General features: G+C 43.6%; 1 protein-coding gene across 1 annotated transcript in view; it reads right to left on the bottom strand.

Annotated features, from left to right (window-relative positions):
• LOC143119761 (NACHT, LRR and PYD domains-containing protein 3-like) overlaps positions 1-27053 on the bottom strand; it is a 203447-nt gene that overhangs the window by 9831 nt on the left and 166563 nt on the right. The window contains exons 3-5 of the mRNA XM_076281329.1: positions 3850-4118; positions 2853-2966; positions 1022-1050 (exon numbers count right to left, since the gene is read on the bottom strand). Of these exons, the coding sequence (XP_076137444.1) occupies positions 1022-1050; positions 2853-2966; positions 3850-4109 (403 nt within the window). The 5' untranslated portion in view covers positions 4110-4118. The remainder of the gene's footprint in view (positions 1-1021; positions 1051-2852; positions 2967-3849; positions 4119-27053) is intronic.

The following is a 27053-nucleotide window of genomic DNA, read 5'->3' as shown; positions in this document are numbered from 1 at the left end:
TGTATATTTTAATTTATGATGAGTACTGTTTCATGGAAAAACTTGAATCTATGTCCATAATGATGATAATTATGATTTATTATTAGCCTATATTTTAGTTATAAATAAATACTGCATCATAGTTATTCTGTACATATTTCATTAGTGTCTAACCTCTTTTAGTGTCTAAAAGTCTAACCATCTTCCATTTTTGAGTCTTGAACAATTGCTCCCTCTCATACAAAAACAAAAAAAATGAAAGTTTCATAAGAAATCATTAAAGTGCACTCAGTGAGAAGTATTCAGACATGAGGTACAGGTAGGTGTAGAATGTGTTAAAGTATTCAGACATGAGGTACAGGTAGGTGTAGAATGTGTTAAAGTATTCAGACATGAGGTACAGGTAGGTGTAGAATATGTTAAAGTATTCAGACATGAGGTACAGATAGGTGTAGAATGTGTTAAAGTATTCACACATGAGGTACAGGTAGGTGTAGAATGTGTTAAAGTATTCAGACATGTACAGGTAGGTGTAGAATGTGTTAAAGTATTTAGACATGAGGTTCAGGTAGGTGTAGAATGTGTTAAAGTATTCAGACATGAGGTACAGGTAGGTGTAGAATGTGTTAAAGTACTCAGACATGAGGTACAGGTAGGTGTAGAATGTGTTAAAGTACTCAGACATGAGGTACAGGTAGGTGTAGAATGTGTTAAAGTACTCAGACATGAGGTACAGGTAGGTGTAGAATGTGTTAAAGTACTCAGACATGAGGTACAGGTAGGTGTAGAATGTGTTAAAGTATTCAGACATGAGGTACAGGTAGGTGTAGAATGTGTTAAAGTACTCAGACATGAGGTACAGGTAGGTGTAGAATGTGTTAAAGTACTCAGACATGAGGTACAGGTAGGTGTAGAATGTGTTAGTATTCAGAAATGAGGTACAGGTAGGTGTAGAATGTGTTAAAGTACTCAGACATGAGGTAGGTGTAGAATGTGTTAAAGTATTTAGACATGAGGTACAGGTAGGTGTAGAATGTCTCACCATCTCTCTCTCCTGACTCTGCAACATCCCTGGAGAAACATGGCATGAAGACGATGCATTAAGTTCATTATAAATGCATTTCAATTATTCACAGCAGAATATTCATAAGAGGACTGGAAAAATACTGATGTGTGTGTGTTTGTGTGTGTGTCCGTGTGCGTGCATGCATGTGTGAGTGCGCAGGCCCAGAGTGGCTAATCGGGAGCTTCTGGAGGATTCCTGGTGGGCCATTAACATTTTGGGCCGTTCTGAATATGCTTTAATGTAGCCTATTGTTTCTGAAGTCATAGCCCCTCACTCGCAGTTTCCCAAATATTAGCAAAGTAGCACCAGCTGTTCTGAAGTCGCAACCAAGTCTATATCTGCAATAATTTAGGGGAGTAAATGAGCAGCCCCTGCACGAGTGGCACAGCCCTGACGAACTCTTGTGTGGGCAGGGGAGACGTGTAGTAGACCTAGGACGATGATGAGAATGACTACAGAGATCACATACAGGATTTTATGGACTGGTGCCTGAGGAACCATCTCCAACTCAATGCAGCCAAGACCAAAGAACTGGTGGTGGATTTCCGTAGGAAAGGTCATCCCCCATCAGCACCAGTGAGCATTCAGGGAAATTAGATAAAAAGTGTGGCATCTTATAAGTACCTGTGTGTTCACCTGAACAATAAGCTGGGCTGGTCTAACAACATGGCTGCACTCTACAAAAAGGGCACGAGCAGGCTGCATCTGCTGAGGCAATTCAGATCTTTTGGGTTTTGAGAACATTTTACCACTCAGTGGTGGCATCAGGGGGAGCGGCATCTCGGCCGCCGACAGGATGAAACTGAACAGACTTATTAAGAGGACTAGTGCTGTTCTGGGATGCAAGCTGGACCCAATAGAGATAGTTGGAGAGAGCAGGATGGTGGCTAAACTGACATCTATGCTGGGTAATGAGCGCCACCCAATGCATGTCACTCTGACAACACTGAGCAGCTGTTTCAGTGACAGGCTGCTACGCCCTGTGTGGATAAAAGAGAGACATCGCCGGCCCTTCCTACCTACTGCTGTTAGACTGTCTAATAAGCACCACCCCAATAGAGCTCAAGGCACTTTAGAGGTATTTTACTGACTACGATTTTTTACAGGGGATCCTACAGTAATAGTTCACTATATATGTATGTGTGTGTGTAAAGCACTTTATATTGTGCTTATAAGCTGGGGCATTTTGTTTTCTTTCATGTCGATTTAAGATTGTTTGTGTGTAGGCTATACGGGTTGAAAATATATAGGCACGCTGTTTAATTTCCCTATTTTGTCAATTGTCCTATATTAACAAACGCATTTCATTTGATAAAGCAATCTGGTCAACACACCAAGGCAGTAACTCTGCTGACACTAACAGTGTTCGTGGCAATGTCCTGTCGACCTTAAATGCTCCTGTCTCTAAATAGGCACAGTGCTAGGCCTACTTGCTATGTCACTTGATTTTCTGTTATAAATGCAGCCTGTAGCCTAGACTACAGTACTTCAGAAAACCCAGACCGGTTGTGGCATCAGTTTAGCTTTTAAAACACAACAGTTTAGCGTGAGATGGAGATTAAAGGACTATCTTATTTTATCTTATCTTATTTTATCTTATCTTATCTTATCTAATAATAATTATTTTTACTGTAAGGTAATAACCCCTCCCCCCCCCTTCCCCCAAGGGCCACTTGAACTTGTAATTTCCTGGTAAAATGAAGTGTCCCACTCAGCTCACTGTTGCTTTTGTTATGGGATCGGAAGCCACAAGCTCCAGCAGTGTGTGTGTGTGTGTGTGTGTGTGTGTGTACATGTCTGAACTCACTTTAGTCCTGATGGGACTGGTCCACTACTGAAGTTAAAAGGCTCAGGCATGGACTCATCACTCCTCATGGACACACCACTGGGCACTGGAGATGGAGGTCTCTGTGTCTGTGGTCTGCAAACACAAAGACACAATGCATCAAATCAACATGATTAGTTGATTGTGTACCCAGTTAATGTTACAAACACCCCCCTCTTAAACAAGACAATGCAAATTCATTATAAATGCATTTAAATGATTCACTTAAATACATACAACAGAATATTCATAAGAGTACTGGGGAAATACTGTTGTGTATATAGTGTGTGTGTGTGTGTGTGTGTGTGTGTGTGTGTGTGTGTGTGTGTGGGTGTGAATATCGTGAACTTAAGTGTGGCCTATTGTTTCTTAAGTTCTTTAGCTCCGCCCTCGCGGCACTTCAGCCTGGCCTGTGCAGTTGCAGCCCCTCAATGGCTGTTTCCCAAATATTATCAAAGTAGCACTCGCAAAAACTGTTCAGAAGTTGCAACCAAGTCTATATTTGCAATAATTTAGGGGAGTAAATGAGCGGCCCCTCTTCCAGTGGCATGAGTGGCATGGCCCTGATGAACTCTCATGTGGGCAGGGGAGATAATAATTAATTATAATAATTAATTTAATAATTAATTTTACTGTAAGGTAATAACCCCAGATCTCAAAAGCCCTCGAAAATAAAATATCATTACAATGTGTGTTGGGTCCTCCTTACATGGAAGATCTAACATTCAGTTTCAGTGAGCAAGATGCACCCCCCCCCCCCCCCACCATCCCCGAAAGGGCCGCTGGACCTTGTAATTTCCTAGTAAAATTAAGTGTATTAACTCCGGCTCTGTGTGTGTGTGTGTGTGTGTATATTCATAAGAGTACTGGAGAAATACCGTTGTGTATGGTGTGTGTGTTTGAGTGTGTATGGTGTGTGTGCGAGTGTGTGTGTGTGTGTGTGTGTGTGTGTGTGTGTATGAGTTGTGTATATCTTTACCTCTCTAGTTTGTCTACAAGGTCGTTGAGGTTCATCTTCCTCAGGATGGTCAGAGTCATTATCACTCTGCCTTCCTCCCCATAGGCCTTCTTCATCTCAGAGGCAACATCTGTAGCATCCTTGTCCTCCAGCTTTCCTTTGGGGATGGGCTCACACCCCTCCACCGTCCTCTCAGACAGGTACATCCTGAACCGCTTCAGCTCTGCAGACTCCAACTCATCCAGAGTTCTGAAGAGCAGGTCCAGAGAGTTCACAGCCATGACGCTCACCTGACATACAGACACATACAGATAGTTGGTCTCTGAGGGATCAGATCAATACTGATCTCATATCTCTATATTTATAGATTATTTGTATCAAAGAATATAACAGTTTTAAACGAGGCATATTATGAACAATGCACATTTCCATTACATTAATACACAGGATTAGATGTTATAATCCCTTGTACCAAAATCCAAGGTAAAAACACATTCAGAAGCGCCTATTCAAATTAACTTATAAAGAAGCACGCTAACCACAAATCTGCCAACAAATGGTCACAAACACAAGACAAATGGCCCATCCAACAGCAGTATATAGTATTAAGTTAGGCCCACGACACCTCATGAAGGCTTAACAGTGAAACCAGCGTCCTGAAGACACTCCCCTCCATGCTGTCACCATATTACCACATTGAAATATCCAATACCCAAATTACTCTTAACCAGCCTAGGCATGGTCTAGCTTGGTCCGTCCCGTTGATGTGGACTGAACCATAACCCTAAAAACCCTAACCAACCACCATCAACCTAGGCACAGTCCATCACAAACACAAAACAAATGAGCCAGTTAGCTTGCCCACCACTTAGGGTAACTTCTCCTTACCCACAACAATTCGCTTGCTCGTTCTGCTGCCAAGGACATGTTACTAACCACCTGCCTTATAGATTTCGTCAGAGGTGGGCACAAATACATCAAGAACTATTTTGTTACAAATTACAAATACTGGCTCATGAAATGTAACAAAATAAAATACAAAATACTGATGTGAAAAATGCATTTAATTAAAATACAAGTAATTAGTAATTTGGAAATACAAAAATACCCACGCAATACTCATGGTATACTAACAAGGCATATTATTGAAAATGTATCCCCAAAAGACAAGAAATACTATTTTTGATTAGCTGGCAGGGGCTATTAATTCTGTACATTGGGGCACCTATGAAGTAGATCTGGTAAAAAATGTAATCACCATCTCATATCAATGTAAACAATGATTGAACACACAAGCATGCTTCACAACAGTGGAATCAACTGTAACAAAGCAAACTACCCACCATCATTTTCCGTAACCAATGAAAATAGTACAACAAATTGAACAGGTTGGCCTCTTTTTAAACTGAACTACATTTCCCTTGTTGTGCTATAAATGCATGCCTACTGGCAACATGGGGGATGAACAGAATAACAACCTATAAGGTGTCCCAATATACGGAATTAATTCACTTGGGAGAGAATTCCACTCTCGGGAGGTCTTTGTCTCCTCCATTATTTCTGCATATCAGGACACCTCAGCGGATGTTACTCCTTACATAAACATTCATGTCAAATCCAAGTTTTAATACTGTCCTGCAGTAAGAATGAACATCAGCTATTAGGTACTCAAGGTCATGGGGTCAAAGGCCGTGGTCCTAATTCTCCCTCAGTATATTATCTGTATCGTTTTTTAGTCTTGTAGCACTTAACACACCTGACAAATCAAGCTCCTAGTTACTTTTTAATTTCTTTCAACTTCCTGACATGTTCTAAGTTTACACCCGTGTTGTCCTTACAGAAGGGTGATAAAATTGACCATTTTGGCTCCCTCAATTGACTTTTCTTTTCATTTTTTTCAACTTTACAAATGTTCAGAGGGGATCGTAATAGAAGAAAGTTGGATCTAACACTTTTAAGTTGGTCACAATGTGGCATACCACAGCAAGAAAAATGGAAAATGGGTAAACATTTCATGCTTTTCTTCCAAAAAGATAATGAAATGTTTAGGTCAAATTTACAGTTGAATATAGGGAATTGCCCAAGGGATATCTCCAGGCACCCAGCCTATTCTTAAAACCAGATTCACCAAGATTCTGGCCTTTGGCTTTATGATAAGCATTGCCTATTGTCATGGTTATAGCGGGTAGTATATTTAATTGAGTGATGACATTTTGGCTTATTTGAGAAGTATTTAAGTATTTGAAATACTCAGATACAATCCCTCAAAGTATTTTGTTACAAACTACATTTAAGTTTTTCCAATCCTGCAAAATACAAATTACAAAATACGCTAAAGTAATTAAATATGTATTTTAAATACATATAATTAAAGTACTGCCCATGTCTGGACTTCGTCCACAAATGCCTAATTCAGACAGCAAGCCAATAGCAGACCTAGCCACAAACACTCGTGTGCCGATTTCAATAGGCCTTAATCGTGCACTCCAACCTCGCTTGGCTGCCTCCTCTGCATTTTCAGTGTATTTCGCTCTATTCAGCTCATTGGCCTCTTCCGCTCTGTCTTCCCAAGGAACTGTAAGTTCAATGAAGTAAACTATCTTCTCTGAATCCAACCACAGAAGTAAGTCATGTCGTAGTTTAGTACTCACTATATGTGGAGGTACCGCCATCATATGTGTCCCTAGCTTGTCTGCAAGGCCCCCAAACATTAACAAGTCAGATTTTCAATTACAAATATCAGTTGGGAATGATAAAGAACTGCCTATAAAGCTAGTAGAAAATGTGTTATGTCATACAGACAACATAATTTAGTTGTATAAATAAAATTGTCTGTAGTTGTCTGTAGTGTCTCAGCTAGCTGGTAAATCAAATATGGCTGACGCTGAATAAAAGGCTGGTGGCTCATGTCCAGGAGCTGTAAAGGAACTTACTGGAAATCAGCACTAGAGAACCACTAAGCCTGAAGTGTAACATGCTCTCTACGTCTACTGAATCACAGCTGAAAATGTATTCATTCAAGCTCTACATAAAACATTGGACTTTAACATTAAGTTGATGTTATTTAGTCAAGTCACCAGAAGCCTACTTCACTTAAGTGAACATATTAGTCTATTGACATACTCCAATATTTAGATAGACCTGTATGGTTTGTGAACTAAATACATGAGTAGGAATCACCAGACCCAGTTGTTGATGGCTTTCAAATGGAGCACAGTGTTCCAGTGCAGCTTAGTAACTGATTTACAGTTGGATCATGCTGTTGTCTACAAGCACCTTATCTCCTCCCTGACTCTTATCATGAGCACAGATCTCACTGGCAGAATATGCTGATATGAGAGACTACATGAGGCACCATGCTCTCTCTGCAACAGAGTTAGAAATGTAGTTTAGTGTTTATGTGATTTTTGCCATAATTAAGCAGATTTATTGAGATTGGTGTGTTTGGGGCCTCCTTTGGAGAAACAGTGTAGGGGAGACCGGGGCTGGTTGGAACACTTTTCACTCTCGGCTATATTTCTCCGTCTTACAATGCGTTGAAATTGTCAAATTGTGATTAACTGAAAGCTTGGGATCTCAGCTACAAAATGTATACATTCAATGTCAACAAATTATCCCTTGTTTTGAATTATATATGATTAAAGTGGCGTTGTGCACGTGTGCCAACCTGCCCCATGCACGGGGTTGGTTGGCACATGTAGTCGGGGTTGGTTGGAACACCTATGTTATAGTCCTTTGCAGTACCCCTTTTGCTTTTGTTTGAAGTGCTCATCTATATCACTGCCTGTAGGGCTTTGCTGATGTCTTTCCTGTGTGTTTTTCTTCAGTAGGGCCCACCGTCAAGACCAATTTGGTCCCTACCGATTTTTTTTTTTTACTTCAAATGTTTAAAAATGTCTGAAATGCTTCCAAATGTAAAACTATGTTCAGTAATTACAATAACAATGCTAAAATAAAGATTGATGATGTTTTTATGTGTAAAATACAAAGTTTATAGATTTGTCACAAAATAGCCATAGTGAATGTATGTGCAACCAACCCCAAAATCAGTGTGCCAACCTGCCCCGCCCACATTAGGTCAAACTTTTTTGCACAAATGCTGTTAGCCTGCTAATATCAGTCACCTCAGATTTTCAAACTTCATTTTAAGATATAGATGAGTCTCCTAGCAATCAATTATAATGAATATGTTTTGTATATCCCTAACTATTACCCTTCTAGGATGTATTTAGTGGGAGGTGCATATTCTAAGTTTTGACACTACAAAATTAAAATGTTGTTCTCACCTAAAGGGTTAATGACCTGGAGACCAGTTACATACGTGAGTTTACTACATACCCAATCTCTCGGTGCAGCTATCACAAGAGTTACACAAGTCAGACTACGTGCCTATGTTACATCTACGTCCCCTGAGCCTGCGCAGAAAGCCTCGTCGACCAACAGGAAACGGTTGAAATTTGTTTCACCCGCCTCGACTGACGTCTATGTGATGACTCTGTCCATATCTTTTACTGTCTATGGTTTTATGTACGCCAGTGCCTGCGTAAACATTATAAAAAAAAAGAAAAAAAAAATTGTTTAAGCACCGCTATCACATCTAGTTCCATTGATTACATTTGAAGCTAATTGATGCAGCAGACTATGGAAGCATATGAGTAGCTTTATTCAAATGAGAATGCAATCTGCAATATGCAATTCAAAATGACATTACATTATGCAATTGCCAATTCATTATGTAATTTAATATTGCAATTTGCAATAATTTCCAACAAATTGTATTTTAATTTGCAAAGTGACAATGCAATCCTACAATCAATTTGAATAATTTTGGTTAAAAAATAGAATAAACATGGATTGAATTGCATTCCATTTTGCCATGGTACTTCAGTCTCAAAATTCAAATGGCAATTCCTTTTGCATTTCAATTTTCAATATTCAGTTTAATCATTTAACTGTCAATTCGTTTTGCAATTTAATATTTAAAGTGCAATGTAGGATTGCATTTTTAAAACATATTTGGCAAAACTGTCAATGTCAGCTTGAAAAGATTTTGGATTATTTTGGGCAAAACGTTTTGCCATCGTTTTGAGGCATTTTATTCAAATAGAAAAGAAATAGCGCCCCCCGTGATTGCATTGCACTTTGGTCACGCTCTTTGTGTTGCAAAATTCAAATGGCCATTCAATATGCCAAACGCATTGCAATCTGTCAAGTCTCTCGTCAAGGCGGGAACTAGGCTACGTCACTTCCGTGTTTACGTCCCAGTTAGTGCTTGCAATGGAGAAGTTTGCAGCTGCACTAAGGTCTCTGGCTGATTATGTAGAACACCACCGTGTCAACGAGTCTGACTCAACGGACAGATTACTGAAAATGGACGACAGAGTGGGCTATCTAGCCCTACTTTTGTCCGATTTGATGTAAACCTGGTCCGTTCAAAGATTTCTGAGGCCTTACAGCTAATGGGCGCTAGACGGTGGGGAGACCTTCTGTGGATACCACTGGAGGGAATAGAGGGTTACCTCTCCTATTAGGGAGATCGCGGAGCTCTTTGGAGTTCACAGGACAAGTAGGGCTAGATCGCCCACTCTGTCGTCCATTGTTAGGCTAAAACTCACAGCCTTTCCTTGCCCTGCTCTCTCTCTCTCACACACACACACACACACAACGGAGACTCCCCTCCGTGGTCTGGCTAGCCTCATAAGCAAACCGGGGGGTGCGGTCGCTCCGGGCCCACGTTTGGCCAAATCTATCTCGCTGAATTGTTGTATACGATGCTTATTTGTAGGCTACTAATTGCTGGGGGGAGGGGATGCTACTAAAGATGCCGCTGGTTGGCAAAGTTATCAGCAGCAACATAAGAGCCTTAATAATGTAAGAACACAGAGGGTCTCGCGGACACTAGGCCTACTCGCGGTCACGGTTAACATTATTCATCAACTGTGACATGATATGTTTGCACCGCCAACACCCCCCCCCAAAAAAAAAGTGCCCCCTTGAAAATCGCAAATGCCCCCTCTGTCACTGTACTCTACAGCCGGGTCTGTCGGCCAGAGACTGCAAACTCCTCCATTGCAAACGCTAACTGGGTAAGAACAGAGAATGTCTAATAAGACATTAGCCCGTAGACGGGCTCTGGTAAGAAGACGTTAACACGGAAGTGACGTAGCCTAGTTCCCGCCTTGACGAGTGACTTGACAGATTGCAATGCGTTTGGCAGATTGAATGGCCATTTGAATTTTGCAACACAAAGAGCGTGACCAAAGTGCAATGCAATCACGGGGGGCGCTATTTATTTTCCATTTGAATAAAATGCCTCAAAACGATGGCAAAACGTTTTGCCCAAAATAATCCAAAATCTTTTCAAGCTGGCATTGACAGTTTTGCCAAATATGTTTTTAAAATGCAATCCTACATTGCACTTTAAATATTAAATTGCAAAACGAATTGACAGTTAAATGATGAAACTGAATATTGAAAATTGAAATGCAAAATGAATTGCCATTTGAATTTTGAGACTGAAGTACCATGGCAAAATGGAATGCAATTCAATCCATGTTTATTCTATTTTTTAACCAAAATTATTGGAATTGATTTTAGGATTTCATTGTCACTTTGCAGATTAAAATATAATTTGTTGGATATTATTGCAAATTGCAATATTAAATTGCATAATGAATTGTCAATTGCATAATGTAATGTCTTTTTGAATTGCATATTGCAGATTGCATTCTCATTTGAAAAAAGCTACTCATATGCTTCCATAGCAGACGCTCTGCAAACGGAACACTACAGTTACGTGCCCGGTGAAGCTTCCCTCTTAGGAACATGTTGTACGGGGTCACATGACATTGGATAGGCAGAAAATCAGCACAAGGACAATATTCAACCCTTGAGTCAAAACAGCTGCAAAACATTATTTTCTGTCCCTGGCTACCATTCATAAAGTTGTCTAAGTCTAAGGGCTGAGCTACACCAGACACATCACTGATTTTGTGTACATACCTCTACCTTTACAATATTCTTTATATGATTTTGTTTAGAGCATGTTTCTATGCATAAATTAAGATGAACAAACCTTTTATTTTCATTTTCACCCTTAAACCATATCCAATTCCATTAACAACAAAATAATTAAAGGCACCCACCTTGAGATTGTTTTAACCACTGAAGATATATTCTACCTGTTCTGGCTGATACCTGTTTCAGAGTGAACTTTGTGTTCCTGCAAGAAGCTGTTATAAAAGGTTTTACAGCTTAGATAATACACAGCACTAAAGCCCATGCTTCAGTGTTGAGGTTGTTTCCTTAAAGACAGAAGTGTGTTCATAAACACGTCGGTTCCAGGCAAGGCTAGTCAGGTAAGTTTTTTTGCTATATGCAGGTTCAGTGAACCACATTTCCCAGAATGCACTAGGCATGAGAAATGTACACGTGAGGAGATGAAGGCCTATTGAGACGTGACTCCACTGAAGTTTGCAGCAAAGTCCACCCATAGCAGTGTCAGTGTATTATTTTTATGCACTACACAACATTACAGTAAGTTCATTTATAGAGCACAAATCTAACACACCCGTCTGGGGCCCATGTGGGTTGGTTTTGGGATGACAAATGGGCCCCATCTGGGCTACCTAGCTGGGCCCAGCTAATTATGTCCTCGGGTTCCATGGTGGCCCTACTTGGGTCAGCCCAGATGGGCTGCTGATGGCCTTCATGTAGGGCCCACATGGGCAACCTAATGCTTATCTCACAGAACTGAATAATCCGCCTGATTTTGGGCCCGATTTATGCACAATTTATACATAATTGGGTAGAGTTTTGCGTGTGGCTGTCTAATAAACCACCAAACTGCTTAGTATTCCCCTATTGCTGGATTAAATCAGAACGCTTGTTTATTACACCTACTCCTGGCAATGTGAATGTCTCTATAATATAGCTAGCAAGACCATAATCGGGTAGCAAAGAAAAAGAGCTGGACAGGACAGCTGGATTAGCTGTGACAGGTGAGGTAACGTTAAGTGCTAATGTTTACCAAATATAAATTTCCTTTGTGATAAGGAAAGCTTATTACCTATCACGACACATACTACCTCCATTGTTGAACGTTTATAACCAGCGTCTCCAGATGACTAGGCCTACTTTTTTTAAACGGCAAGAAGCAGGACGTATGTAACAAAAAATGTTTTAGCGTAGAAACCGTGTAACGATGCTTAGTATGCATTTAAAAGGCAGCAGATTTACAGTTTTGAACAGAGCTATAGTCACATTCAACCTCTGAAACCTCTGGGATGGTTATCTTTATTAAAATCCTGTATTGTGTGATCCTCCATTGTTTTCAAATCTTGTAGTGTGTGTGTGTTTCCGATCAAAGAGAAGATCATCGGTTGAGATTATCTTTATGTGTGTGATGCCACCCAATTTTAAAATCGTAAAAGATCCTGTAGTTTGAGACAGGTAAGTTTTGCCGAACCATCAGGGGCCCGTAAAGGCTGTTTGTGGACTGAGAAGTGGGCCCCAACTGGGTAGCCCAGATGGAGCAGCTAATTTTGTCCTCAGTTTCCATGGTGGCCCTACATGGGTTATGTGCTGATGATGGGCACTTCACCGGTGTCATGTAGGGCCCACATGGGTAACGCAGGTTTAACCCATCATGGGGCCTACAGTAATAACCACATGGGTAACCCAGGTTTAACCCATCATGGGGCCTACTGTAATATAACCACATGGGTTTAATCTGATTAGGCTGATGGGCCGCTGTGTGAAATCAGCTACCTATAGCACAAGGAAGTTAACATCTCTCCTGTGTATATTTGAAAAAATAATTTGTTATACAGGCTGAGTTTTAAGGGTTAAGATAACACCAAGGGCAAATGTTCTGCTTATAGTAGGCAAGAATACCTTAACATAATTTTGTGACAAAAGTTTGCCATTATTATTCACACTCATCAGAGCACGGGATATGGAAAAACTGTCCTCGACAGACACCAGCAGCTCACCCTCCCTGCCACTTTACTACATGGACACAACTGACTACATTTAGCCAGACAATGAGGCAACATGCAAAAGCACACGATTCCAAAATATTAAAGTCAAATTATATAACTCTCAATAATAAGGAGTTTGTTTTACAAGATGCTGTCATCACAAAAAATGAACCTGCATGGATTGCAACTGACTACAACTGAATATTCTGAAGGGTGCTATATGGAACCACATAGGTTCTTAAGCATGGAACCATTTCACCAACAGAAGGTGCTATTTCAACGCTCATGTTGAGTGATGATAGTGAATTGCTTGTAGGGATTATGGATAAATGATTTTCAGAGTATTGTCAGGATTTCCATTAAGGAGAAGATCATTCTTGAAACAGTAAGGGCATTTTAAAGGGTGCACATACCTCCCTAGTCCCTTCTGGGGGCATTTTAAAGGGTGCACATACCTCCCTAGTCCCTTCTGGGGGCATTTTAAAGGGTGCACATACCTCCTTAGTCCCTTCTGGACAGCAGTGGCCTACTGGTTAGCACTTCAGGCTTGGAACTGGAGGGTTGTCGGTTCGGACCCCGACCAGTAGGCACGGCTGAAGTGCCCTTGAGCAAGGCACCTAACCGCTCACTGCTCCCCCGAGCGCCGCTGTTGATGCAGGCAGCTCACTGCGCCGGGATTAGTGTGTGCTTCACCTCACTGTGTGTACACTGTGTGCTGTGTGTGTTTCACTAATTCACGGATTGGGATACATGCAGAGACCAAATTTCCCTCGGGATCAAAAGAGTATATATACTTATACTTATACTTTAAAGGGTGCACATACCTCCCTAGTCCTTTCTGGGTGCATTTTAGAGGGTACACATACATGTAGGCTACCTCCCTTCTGGGTGCAAAATTGATTACTTTCTCAATTACCATTAACCTGCCCACTTGGAGGTGTCACAAAGCTGGGCTAATAGTGGAGTGGAGTAATAGTTGTAAAAAAAGTTCATATTCACACTGTCAACACTGCACATTTAAATTGTGTACATCTGGTGTTGTACAAGATATTGACAGCGCAATGACTTCAAAAAAGACCAGAAAAGAATGTTAAGGCATTTGTGGAGAGTGTTCTTCCTACAGCTCAATGTGAGCTATTTTGTTGCTCTGATTGGTTAGGTCTATCCAATTGAGGGCAGAGGCACTTTCCCCCCTGTATCGGCTGAAACACGCCCATGTCCCAATGGAGCAGTATCAGATTCAAATTCTGACTAGAGTTAAGTATGATGTCAGGCTATACAATGAAAGCATTTGGCTGCAAAATCACAGGGTGCTTCACATAAGATATTTTGACTTAATCATGTCTTGGAACTGGATGTGTTAGTCTAGTATCCTATCATATTGGTCATACTGCTTGGTAAAATATTTTACATTAAAAACCTGTTTTTTTGTAGTGCAATCTAGATGTTAGCCAGATAGATTATATAGCCTATTTCTGAAGTAGTAACCTAGTCTATCTACAACCCCAAAACAGAAAAAGTTGGGACATTGTGTAAAATGTGAATAAAAACAGAATGTAATAATCTGCAAAAATCTCTCAAAAAAGGACACAGACAACATATCAAATGTTGAAAATTACAAATTTGACTATTTCATGGAAAATATATGTTAATTTCGACTTTGACGGGACGGGGTAACAAAATGCTGAAAAAGTTGTGTAATGTCATGATAAAGAAAACAAAAGGAAGAATATTTCACAACTAATTAGGGTAAGTGGCAACACGATTGGGTATGAAAAAGAGCATCCCAGAGAGGTAGGGTCTCTTAGAAGTAAAGATGTAGGGGTATTCATCACTCTGCGTAAACTTGTGTGCGATAAAATAATGTCATTTTAATGCTTCTTAACATGAAATTGTGATGTATTTGGGGAGTTAATCATCTACAGGACATAATATTATTAAAACATTCAGAGAATCCAGACAAATCTTTGCAAACAAGGGATAGAGCTGAAAAACACATTGGATGGCCGTGGTCTTTTGGACCTCAGATGGCACTGCATCAACACCAGACCTGTTTCCAGACCTGTCATTGTATGGGCTCAGGACAACCTCTGATAACCATTTTCTATGTGCACAATACTCAATTCAAAAACTGCAGCCAAAATTGTAACAGCTAAAATTGTATTGAGACATGATACAGAAAATGCCACCCTCTTATCTGGGCCTGAGCTTTTTTAAAATGGACTGAGGTAACATGGAAAAAAGTCCTGTGGTTAGACCAATCAAAGTTTGCCATTCTTTTTGGAAATCATGGACTCATCTGGGCTAAAGAGGAGAGGGCCTATCCAAGTATCCAGCCTATCCAACTTGTTTAGTGCTCAGTTCGATACCCAACATCTATGATGGTGTGGAGGAGCATTAGTGCCTACAGCATGGGCATCTTGCACATTTGGCAAAACACAATCAATTCTGAATGATGTATACAGGTTTTGAGCAACATATACAGGCAATGTCTCTTCCAGGGGCTACCTTGAATATTTCAGGAAAACAATGCCAAAATGAATTCTGCACATATTTAAATAGTATTTCTCAATAGAGGAAGAGTCCAGGTGCTAAGATGGACTGTCTGCAGTCCAGATTTGTCAGATTATGTGCATAATGGAATGGAAAGCAAAGTAATGGGACAACATTTCATTCTCAAAACTGTAACAAATGGTCTCCTCAGTTTATAAACATTTACAGAATTTTGTTAAATGAAGAGGTGAAGCAGCACAGTGGTAAACATGCTCCCGTCCCACCAAATTCATATTTTTAACATATATTTTCAATGAAATAGTCCAAATTTTCATTTTCAACATTTGATATGTTGTCTATGTTCTTTTTTGCCGCTAAATATGGGTTCATTAAACTTGTATATTATCACATTCTGTTTTTATTTACATTTTACACAACGTCCCAACTTTTTCTGTTTTGGGGTTGTAGTTTGGCCCTATAAATAAGTCAGGGATATGGGCTGGATAAAGGACGAGCCTGCTGCTTTATACGCGGATATGGTTGGAGTCTCCCACGGAGTCTGATCAGATCCATCGCAGTGTGCAAGTGGACATCATTCCAGACCCGTTTCGGATTCGCTGCAGAGTCAGTTTGCTATCTGGGTAAGGTCTGGAGACATACTGTACTCTTCAAAGAGACACAGCTAATCATTTCAATTGCATCACATGTTGCTAGGTAAATCATCAGCTGCAAGGTTCTTAACGATTCTCTTCTCGCAAAGTTCGTTCGTCATAGACTACATCTCATGTGTCACGTAGCCTTCAACTTTCAGGTCCACAGGAAAACCACAGACATTTACACAAGCACGTAGTGTAGAAGAAGAAGAAGAAAGACAGGATATTGCAGACGCTCTCACAAACTCTAGCTTACCATATGTCCAAAATATATACCATCAATGTGAATTATACAATATAGTTGAAATTCTGCAGAATTCGGCACCACGAGTCCACAACTCTCTATAGGATGACATACATGACTGCACCACGAGTCCACAACTCTCTATATGATGACATACATGACTGCACCACGAGTCCACAACTCTCTATATGATGACATACATGACTGCACCACGAGTCCACAACTCTCTATAGGATGACATACATGACTGCACCACGAGTCCACAACTTTCTATAGGATGACATACATGACTGCACCACGAGTCCACAACTCTCTATAGGATGACATACATGACGGCACCCAAAAGGATCATTTTTCATGTAGGCTACATCTCATTTGGCACAGACTACATATTTCTGTTCCACAGGAAAACCACAAACATGTGCACGAGCACATAGTCACGTAGGCTACATCCTTCAGCTTCACATGAAAACCACAGACATTTGTACAAGCACATTTGTTTTTAAAAGAACATTTGCAGATGCTCTAACAGACTCTACTATATGCCAATAAAATTGACTACTCCATCAATATGATAATACAATATACAATATCAATACAATTACTATACAATATAGTTAGAATTTTTACAATTCTGAGAAATTATCATAATATTCCAGCATCCTCCACATTTGTTGGCACCCCCGGTACAGTTGAGCAAAAAGGCATTAAAAATCCCCTTATGGCAATTCATCTCATTGTCTCATAATGAAAACAATGAGGAAACACATTTACATTTTTTCATTCGGCAGACCAAAGCGACTTAAAGGGATACCAGGCAAGCCTGATGCTTTTTCTCTACGAAGCTCCCCCTACCATCTGTACTTGTCGATACGTGTGCGAGCCCTCACTCGGTCTGAAGCTGTTTTCCTTTTCTTTGCATCTTCCATCAAGGGTTTTTCGCTGCTTCTTTGCCGGCTCTGCCATTATACACACGTTTGCAACAATCGCTAGCGTTTCATTAGCCTGCCTCGTGCTGGGGATGCAGGATGTAAACTGATCCTGCTTCTCGCGATGTCTGAGACTTTGTGAGACTGAAGGTCGGCGGGTAGGATACACCGAACTTGCAAGTGGGATATTCTTCCAGTAGGGGCGGGGGAGAGAGTCTTCATTCGCCCTGTAATGAGTCATTTAACCATATACCGACTTACGAAGATGATTAATTAACACGAAAACGTTGCCTGGTGTCCCTTTAAAAACATTTAAGCATTTTAACATGTAAGCTACAGGGCTACTGCTACAGCAAAAGAATAAAATTTAAAGGCACCCTTAACAGTTCTCTGACCTTTGACCACAGCCTCATAACATGATGAACAGCCCTTCTGCCATTGTCTGAGGGGCCCTCTGTAGGCGATTACCTAACAACTTTCTAGTCCGCACCCCTCTAAAATCAAAAACGCAAAAGATATGCTATGATACAGGAATTCAGAGATCTTTTTCTACAGACTGCTGTTGGTGCAACCCTAATTCTAATGATAAGTGGTTGCATCAATATCATAGCCATGATAATGTTACTTTATATTACAAGACATTCATGTAGGCCTAGGCTAACAAATAAATAAAAGCGCTTTCTAACCTAATTCATGGACAATCCAATGCAGTCAATGTAGCCTTGTCTAAAACAGGCTAGGCTATGTAAAAATGGGGAACGCCTGGACTTAAAAATAAAGTAGTGTAACGTGCATGCGGGTGGTCAAACCGATGTGTTCTGTGTTAATGTTCCCAGGGTGCAGTGCGGTTATTAACTGTGGTTATATATGTGTTATGCTTACAAGTATACAGTGTGTGTTCATGTATCAGAGGTGCGGGTTATGAATAACGTGTATCAGAGAATGTTATTCCTTGTCGTTGGGTGGGTGGTTATGTGTCACCCTTCACCCCTTGTTCTGTGTCCACCTTTAAATAATCAGTGCAATGAAGATGTATGTGAATGCATGCTTATGCACGTTGTGAAATAAATGGTTGTCAAGCTGAATAATCTGGTTTCTGTGAGAAGACAACGTTACACTGGTGTCAGAATTGCTGAGAATCTACGCCTTCTCGAAAATGAAGAGATTTGATGGTGCTCCGATCTCTATTGAAGACCTCGTCAAAGAGATTCGTCAAGGACCTGGGAAAACAACGGGCGATATTCCGGCAGCCTTTTTCAAGGCTGACATGCTCGCTTCAGCTCTGTGCCAGCGCGGGGAAGACGTACCAGAGGGAGCCAGCGCGCCCCGCCAGGAGAGGGACGGGACACGCGTGTGGTTACCGCGTGATGCACCAGGGACCCCTCTGCAACAGTCGGGCCGAGTGAGCGACGAGTTGCCCACCCTTGTGCAGCGCTTGGACTTGGGGAGCCCGTTGCCGAGTCAGAGTGAGGGGATACAAGCGAGTCTCCGTCAAGCCGAACATGCCACTGCGTCGGTGCACCGTGAATTGACTTCCAATTCCAGTGGAACGGGGAGAGAGACGGCACGCCGGAACATTCCCAAGTTGCCCCGATATAAGGGAGACGAGCCACTTGAAACATTCCTGGCTCAAGTACAACTCGCCGCCAACTTCGGGGGGTGGACAGGAGAGGAGACCGGAGTGCAAGTCACACTGGCTCTTGAGGGCAAAGCACTCCAGGCCCTATTGGATCTACAGCCAGATGAACAAGCAAGCTGGCCAGCGTTGAAAGGAGCACTACAGCGCCGATTTGGTCAGAAAGTTTTTGCTTGAGACAAGTTGGCCTCACGGAGACGAGACGAGAGGGAAGGATTAGGGGCGTACGCTGCAGACCTTCGCCTCTATGCCCGCCGGGGCTACCCTTCATTCGACGCTGTCCAACAGGAGGAGCTGGCACTCCAGGCGTTCGTCCGGGGCCTGCAGCCTGAGCGATTGAGGGAACATATTCGTCTCCGTTCTCTCGATTCGTTGGGCGCAGCTCTCGAAGAGGCAGAGCGGGTTGAACACGTCCTCCTGCGATCCGCCGACAGCAGACACCGTATCCGTCAAGCCGACATCAGCGAGAGTGAGGAAGAAGGGGAGGAAGCAGCAGTACGTTTTGCCACCGCAAGCACGTCACAGCGCTCCCGTAGGCTCTCGAAGATAACATCTCGCCGGTCAGATGGGTGCTTCCGCTGCGGCGAACAAGGTCATGTAGCTCGCCATTGCCCAGCTCCTTCACCCCTCAGCACAGCACCGCGGCAAGCGGGGGTCAGTCAGTCTACGTCCCAGTTAAACTAGAGGGGGGCGCCACGGAGGGAGGTCTGCCGCTCTCAAGAAATAATTCCTCCCTATGGAAGATGCAGCTTCGAATCGGTCAACTGGGCCGTGTCTACGGGCTGTATATGAACTGTAAGACTGAAGGCGTCCTCTGCCGAGCACTGGTGGACACAGGATCCACCCTCTCCATTATGTGCCCTGGCACGCTGGCAGGTACGGATGACCCCCAAAACAACGGCTGGATACGCACCAAGAAGAAAATAGCAACAGTCACCGGTGAAAAAGCCAAGATGATCGGTAGGAAAGTCTTGGAAATAGAGGTAGCCGGCAAGACAATGCATCATTCGTTCTGGTTAGCTGATATCCACGATGAGTGTATTGTGGGGTTAGATCTGCTGGCGGGGTGGGGAGCCACAGTGGATGTGCTCAGACAACAGCTATGTCTGGGCACTGAAGTTGTGACCCTGCAACCTGCCGATGGAGACTGCTTGCTGCTGAAGGGGATCACCGAGGTTACAGCACCAACAAGCCATGAAGACAACCCAGCCACCGAGGAAGATGCGTCAGTTGAGAGTCGAGGGTGCCATCGGAAAGCAACTACAGGCCCAGCGACAGTGCAGCGAGCCGACGCTTCATTATCGGACAAGGAAAGAAACTCTGTTTCTACGCCAGCCTGTAATCCGCTGCTACCACGCACACAGGGAGCGGCGCCATCAACAGAGACAAGACAGGCTATTGAGGAACTGTTTAAGCGAAGCAGCGAAGGACTGGAGCGTAGCCAAAAGGTGCAGCTGAGAGAGTTACTGGAACAGTTCATGGACATTTTCGCGGCCAGGGATGAAGAGTGTGTCCGTACTAACTTGGGCCAGCACGACATCGATACAGGAGATGCTCACCCTATTCGTCTCCGTCCTCGGCAGCTTCCCTTGGCGAAAAGAGTAGCTGCAGAACAGAAAATTAAAGAAATGGCTGCAGCCGGCGTGATTGAGCCCAGTAACAGTCCATGGGCTGCTCCTGCAGTGCTAGTAAAAAAAAAAGACGGTTCATTACGGTTTTGCGTGGACTATCGCCGCCTGAATGAAGTTACTCGAAAAGACTGTTATCCGTTGCCTCGTATCGATGATACTCTGGACTACATTGCAGGCTCAAAGTGGTTTAGCTCATTAGACCTCCGCTGCGGATATTGGCAGTTAGAGCTGACGCCCGAAGCACGGCCAAAGACTGCATTCTCCATTGGCGAGGGACTATGGCAGTTTAAAGTCCTACCATTCGGACTTTGCAATGGGCCAGTCAGTTTTGAACGATTAATGGAGAGAGTCTTGGCGAAAATTCCAAAGAACCGTTGTGTAGTCTTTCTGGATGACATACTTACGCACGCAGCGGACTTTGACGCAGCTCTCCATAATCTGCTTGAGGTGTTCAATGCTATCCGACAAGCCAACCTGCGTTTACACCCCAAGAAATGTCACCTGCTTCGTCGAGAGACAGTTTTCCTTGGCCATGTAGTCGGGGCGGGTGGTGTGTCGACTGACCCAGCTAAAGTGACAGTGGTGAGAGAATGGCCGGTGCCGCGGAACATCGGAGAACTGCGGAGTTTCTTGGGGCTGGCGTCTTATTACAGGCATTTTATCTGTAACTTCTCCACCATCGCCAACCCATTGCATCGCCTGACACAAAAAGGACACCTGTTCCAGTGGAGCGAGGACTGCGATACAGCATTCAACAGCCTCAGGAAGGCGCTCACCGAATCCCCGGTGCTCACATTCCCTGATTCCAACAAACCATTCATCCTAGACACCGACGCCAGTAACGTGGGTGTCGGTGCTGTGTTGTCACAGGAGGGAGAGGATGGAGAACAGGTGGTCGCATATTTCAGTCGCGCTCTCAGCCGACCTGAAAGGAATTATTGCGTCACGCGACGCGAGCTATTGGCGTTGGTCCTGGGTATCCGTAATTTCAGGACTTATCTGTATGGAAATCGATTTCTACTGCGCACTGACCATGCGTCGCTGACATGGCTATTGAACTTTAGGAGCCGGAGGGGCAGCTGGCTCGATGGCTCGAGATGTTACAGAACTACGACTTTGAGATCCACCACCGACCCGGCCGGCGTCATGCGAACGCAGACGCCTTATCTCGTCGGCCATGTGAAAAAGAGCAATGTCGGCACTGTCCGCGTCAGGAGGCACGGAATACAGCGGACGCGATGGTGGCAGCCGTACGAGATCTCACTCCGGTAGTAAACAACGGTGCACAGCCATCAACAGCTGCAAGCGGCGAGTCGCAGCCTACAACACCAGATGGCAACGAGTGGACGTTCATCGACCGCCAAGAGCTCCAGAGAAACCAGCGTCAAGACCCCATCATAGCCCGGGTCTGGTCTTGGCTGACAACAGGACAGAGACCGCCCTGGGTTGCTATCTCGGCTCTGAACTCGGAGGTGAAGGCACTCCATTCACAATGGCCCTGTTTCGTGGAGCAAGGGGGGCTGTTGTACAGACGCTGTACAGGCACGCTCCAGGTGGACAACGTGAAACACTCCAGCTACTTGTGCCTGCTTGTCTACGGCAGCGAGTCCTTTGCCTGGTCCATGGCTCGGTGGGGGCAGGTCACTTCGGCATCTCCAAAACACTGCACCGGCTGCGGTCCCGGTTTTACTGGCCGGGATGTCGGCAGGACGTGGAGATGCATGTCCACCGTTGTGATTTATGTACAGCTAAGAAAGGACCAAACCGTCGCTCACATGCACCCCTACAACAGTACCAGGTGGGCACACCTATGGAAAGGGTAGCAGTGGACATTATGGGCCCGTTTCCTGTCACTGATGCTGGGAATCGTTATGTGTTAGTGGAAATGGACTACTTTACAAAGTGGCCGGAAGCATATGCAGTTCCGGACCAGAGCGCTGCTACCACTGCAGACCGGCTGGTGAAGGAAATGTTTTGCCGGTTTGGTGTGCCTGAGGAGCTACATAGTGACCAGGGGTGTAACTTTGAGGCTGATACGTTCAAAGAAGTGTGCCGGCTGCTGGGGGTCAGAAAAACTCGGACTACGCCTTTGCACCCACAGAGCGACGGGCTGGTCGAGCGGTTTAACCGCACGTTGGCTATTCAGCTCGCTATTTTGACACGCCGCCGGCAGCAGGACTGGGACCTCTATCTGCCCCTGGTCCTATGGGCATACAGGACGGCAGTACAAGAGTCAACGCGGTGCACCCCCGCGGCTTTGATGTTTGGAAGAGAACTCCGTACCCCGGTGGACCTGGTGTTTGGGCCACCCCCTGAACCGGAGGTGCCTGGTCGCGCGGGACTGGAATATTTCCATAATCTACGAGAACGGCTGCAGGAGGTGCATGAACTGGCGAGAGAACATTTGATGGCAGCAGGCGCTCGCCAAAAGCGAGCTTATGACACCCGTTGCAGAGGAGAGGACTTTGCAGCTGGGGACCAGGTATGGGTGTTTTGTCCTGAGCGTAAAAAGAGAATTTCTCCCAAGCTAACTAGCCAGTGGGTAGGGCCGTGCCCTGTACTAGCAAGACTGTCTGAGGTAGTCTATCGGGTGCAGATAGTGGGTAGAAGGCGATCAGTGGTGCTTCACCGCGATCGCTTAGCGCCATACCAGCCAAAGTCTCAGTTAGAAGGGGAAGCGGAGATCGCAACTGTGCCCGCTCGGGGGGCCAGGTACCAACGCTTTAGACCTGTGCGATTCACCAGGCCAGACCACGGAACCGCATCAGGGGCGGTCCCGACGGAAACGCTAGCGTCCGCAGCACTTACAGGACTTTGTGTTATTCGCCGAGGTCGCTGACGGCAGCTGACCGGCTAGGTGGGGGCTGTGTAACGTGCATGCGGGTGGTCAAACCGATGTGTTCTGTGTTAATGTTCCCAGGGTGCAGTGCGGTTATTAACTGTGGTTATATATGTGTTATGCTTACAAGTATACAGTGTGTGTTCATGTATCAGAGGTGCGGGTTATGAATAACGTGTATCAGAGAATGTTATTCCTTGTCGTTGGGTGGGTGGTTATGTGTCAACCTTCACCCCTTGTTCTGTGTCCACCTTTAAATACCATATCAGTGCAATGAAGATGTATGTGAATGCATGCTTATGCACGTTGTGAAATAAATGGTTGTCAAGCTGAATAATCTGGTTTCTGTGAGAAGACAACGTTACAGTAGCCTAATCAACCCTTCATCCTTTCTCTCAAACGTTTCCCTCGAAATGCAACCCTGTGATATTACCTTGAAATCTCACACGCATAAGTATCAGACATAAGTGTCAGTGGCAGACATACAGACCTACATGTACATACAGGGAGTGAGTGAGAGAGAGACCCAAAGTAGCTTAGACTACGAATTTGTCTAATAAGAAGTCTGTAGGCATATTCTTTTGGATTATAGTTTGGGAGCAATTAAATGAAAATTCAGATGCATTCTGAATGGTGCGTGTTCTCTTAATTTACTTTATTACGATTTAGTTTTATTTTGTGTGAGCTGATTGTAAAAACAATCATTACACCAACAAACTTTGACAAGATTTGGGAAAGATTATTGAAAGATTGGAGTCTTTTGAGTAAAGCTTGAATGGGGGGCATTAGTTAAAAGACTACAATCTTTCAAGAATCTTTCCGAAATCTTGTCAAAGTTGTTTGGTGTAAGGTGGCCATTAGCCATATGGGTGCGGTAGTCGTAGGCTTATCTTATCTTAGTAATAAGGCCATATGTTACAAAGCAAAACAAACAAACTGTATAGATCTACTTACCACGAAATAGGTTCCTCTAGTGAAATAATAAGTTTCCAAGACGTCTACATCTAACAAAGCCTGTCTGTCTGTTCCACGTCTCAACAAAGTGTTGATAACTGTAGGGCTACAACCTTTCACTTTCGATTGAGTTGTCAGTTAGTAGCCTAGTAGGCGTCTGTGGTCAGGATGACAGAAGCACAGATTAGGGGATCCGTTCGTGTTCGTTCATTTGAAATTCAATTGAGAATCCAAAATGAAAAAATGAAGAAAGAAAGACTTTAATTATGTGTTTATTAATGTGATGCAAACGTTTGTTTTTCAGACTTTACTTTACTTGCAAAAAAAGAACAGTGCAACTGATGGCCATTTTGGTGCACAAAGCAGAACTGCTATAAATCTGATTCGGCCCGTGGGCCATAGTTTACCCACCTCCGGACCGGATAACTCCGCAATCTCCTCCAGCCACGTCTTTGTTACCTTCTACAGGGCTCTTTGTTTCGCAAAGCAATTCAAAACGGCCAGCTGCGGGAACGTGAATTTGCGAGTAGCCTACAGTAAACACTTGTTAATCACCTCAGCAAATCTTTCAATTAACCCACCGAGGGCAAGAGAAAAGTAGCCTAACAATATGATGTTTTATCTTGAGTTTATAGTCAGAGAGAGTGTAGCATGTGGCCCGTGTTTGTTAGCTAACATTTTCTTTTTTTCCTTGTTCATATCGCTGCTGCAGGCCATAGCAGGCAGGCTATGCGTAATATAAAGTGAGAGACAAAGCCCGCCCTCAGAAACAACTGATAGGTTGTTCGGAGGTTCTTCGGATCTACACGATTCACGTGAATGACATTTTGATTCAAAAACGGCGATTTTCGCCGAAAGGTGACTAGTTTGCAGGTACCCAGATAGCAAAACCACACTGGGGTGGATCTGGCCCACACCTACCATGCGACTCGGCCCAGATCCATCTCACGGACATGGTCCAGCGTCCAAACGCACAACGGGCCAAAAGTGGTCAGGATTCGTTTCATGGCTCTGCACCGGAGATGGATCAGCGCTGGCCCACTCTCGTACCAAAACAGTAAAACCACACTGGGGTGGAGCTGGCCCACACCTAACATTCCATCCGCGTCTGATCCGTGTCACGGACACGGTCCAGCGTCCAAACGCACATCGGCCAAGAAGTGATCAGGCTCCGTTTCACGGATCTGATCTGGAAATGGAGCAGCGCTGGCCCAGTCCCGTACAGGAGCGGCTTGGATCCGCGTACCAGATCGATGCCAGCTATATGCCTTATTTTCGGCATTTATTAGCCTACGTGATGTTAGTCTATCATTTAGGCTACCTTATATTTAATTACCCTACAGTCAGAAGCATCATAGGCCATCCACAAAGTATACATTTCAGAATATAGGGCAATGGAAAATTATAATTTTTTGTAACATCTATAACGCCAATAAAATGTGATGGTATGATGTGATGATTGCATGAAATCTGAGCATTTGCTATTTTTGGCTGAAGAATGTAAATGAGAAAAAATGCACAAAAAATGAATGTTATCGTTCACATCATACAAATGCCAAGGCGTGGAATTACCCTATAACAATCATAGCACTTGTCGCTTGCTGTAGGCTTGCTGCATAACCCAATACCCCATTAGAATCGAAGAAAATGTTTACATTAAAAAATCTTTATTTAAAACATGAACATGAAACAATTCATAAACATGAACATAAAACAATTAATCTACTGGCTTCTTTAATCGCGCTGGCGCTTGCTACGCAACAAAAAACATACAATTCAAAATTTAGCTGGCTTCCTGTTCTTCAAGCTGGCGCTGGCGCTTGCTACGGCCCCCCTCCCGGTCATGCGCCAGTGCGAACCAGCGTATGGCGCACTGGTGGATGTCAGTGTCCGTAGCCTGGGCCGTCACGGGACACTTGCGTAGGCCTACTGCTCCTATGGAACAAGATTATACGTTAGTGTGCACTGTACTGTAGGGCATCCTATGGGCAGGCTCCAAGTGCACTATCCTCGAAGACACAAGGATCGTCAGACAAGCTGTTACTCATTCCCAGTCGTCTAAGTGGTAGGTGACCATATTTTCTTTGCTTTTATTATCGAGCACATCATTGTGTATGGAATGCGCTACATCAACCTAGATAGCCTAAGATAGCCTAGATGACATTGATACAATGTTGAGTTTCCTTTCAAACCCTCTTGGTTGACATTAAAGGGGTGGTTCAGGATTTTGGACATAGGACGTCATTTCCAAGTTAGCAAGTGTGATATGTATCAGTGGAGACCGTTCTCAACACATTTCCTCCCGTCCTTCTAGTTCAGTGGTTCTCAACCTTTTTTGAGCAAACGCCCCCATGACCTTACATGCCCCACAAGTAAAAAAAAAAAAAAAGACTACAACCCCGGGTAGGCTATAGGCCACTCACACTCATGCTATATTGCTTAAATAAAAAACGAGCCCATTTCTGTGCTGTTTTGGTTTCTTCTGGAATTATAAGAACATGTCCCTATGAGCCCATTTTATTATTAAGCAGATTTAGCCCACTGTTAGAAGCAATAGGAGACTGGTTGGGTAAAAATAGGAACATTAAATGCTAGGCAACAAGACGTGTCATTTTATCATGGACAAAACTCAAGTGCACATCACGTGAACAACATATGCATATCGCAACAATCCAACCAATCACAAAACAGATTCTGCGCGTGAGGCCTGTTTGGGCCTATATATATTTCGTATTTAATTAGCAACGGTCTTTTCGTGGAGACTACGGTCAGAGCAGCTGCAGAACAACAGCGAGCGGGGCTGGGGGACGTGAGTCCACTGCACGGTATGACCACTGAGCATAGATAAACAGTAAAATGTATCTG

This window comes from Alosa pseudoharengus, unplaced genomic scaffold, assembly GCF_046254945.1.
Source record: "Alosa pseudoharengus isolate Yale_2024_CS ecotype anadromous, Long Island Sound unplaced genomic scaffold, YU_APseudo_1.1 YU_APseudo_1.1_scf_1, whole genome shotgun sequence".
NCBI lineage: Eukaryota > Metazoa > Chordata > Actinopteri > Clupeiformes > Clupeidae > Alosa > Alosa pseudoharengus.
Note: the sequence above shows the minus strand (reverse complement) of the source record. Positions and strands in the feature narration are given on the sequence as shown.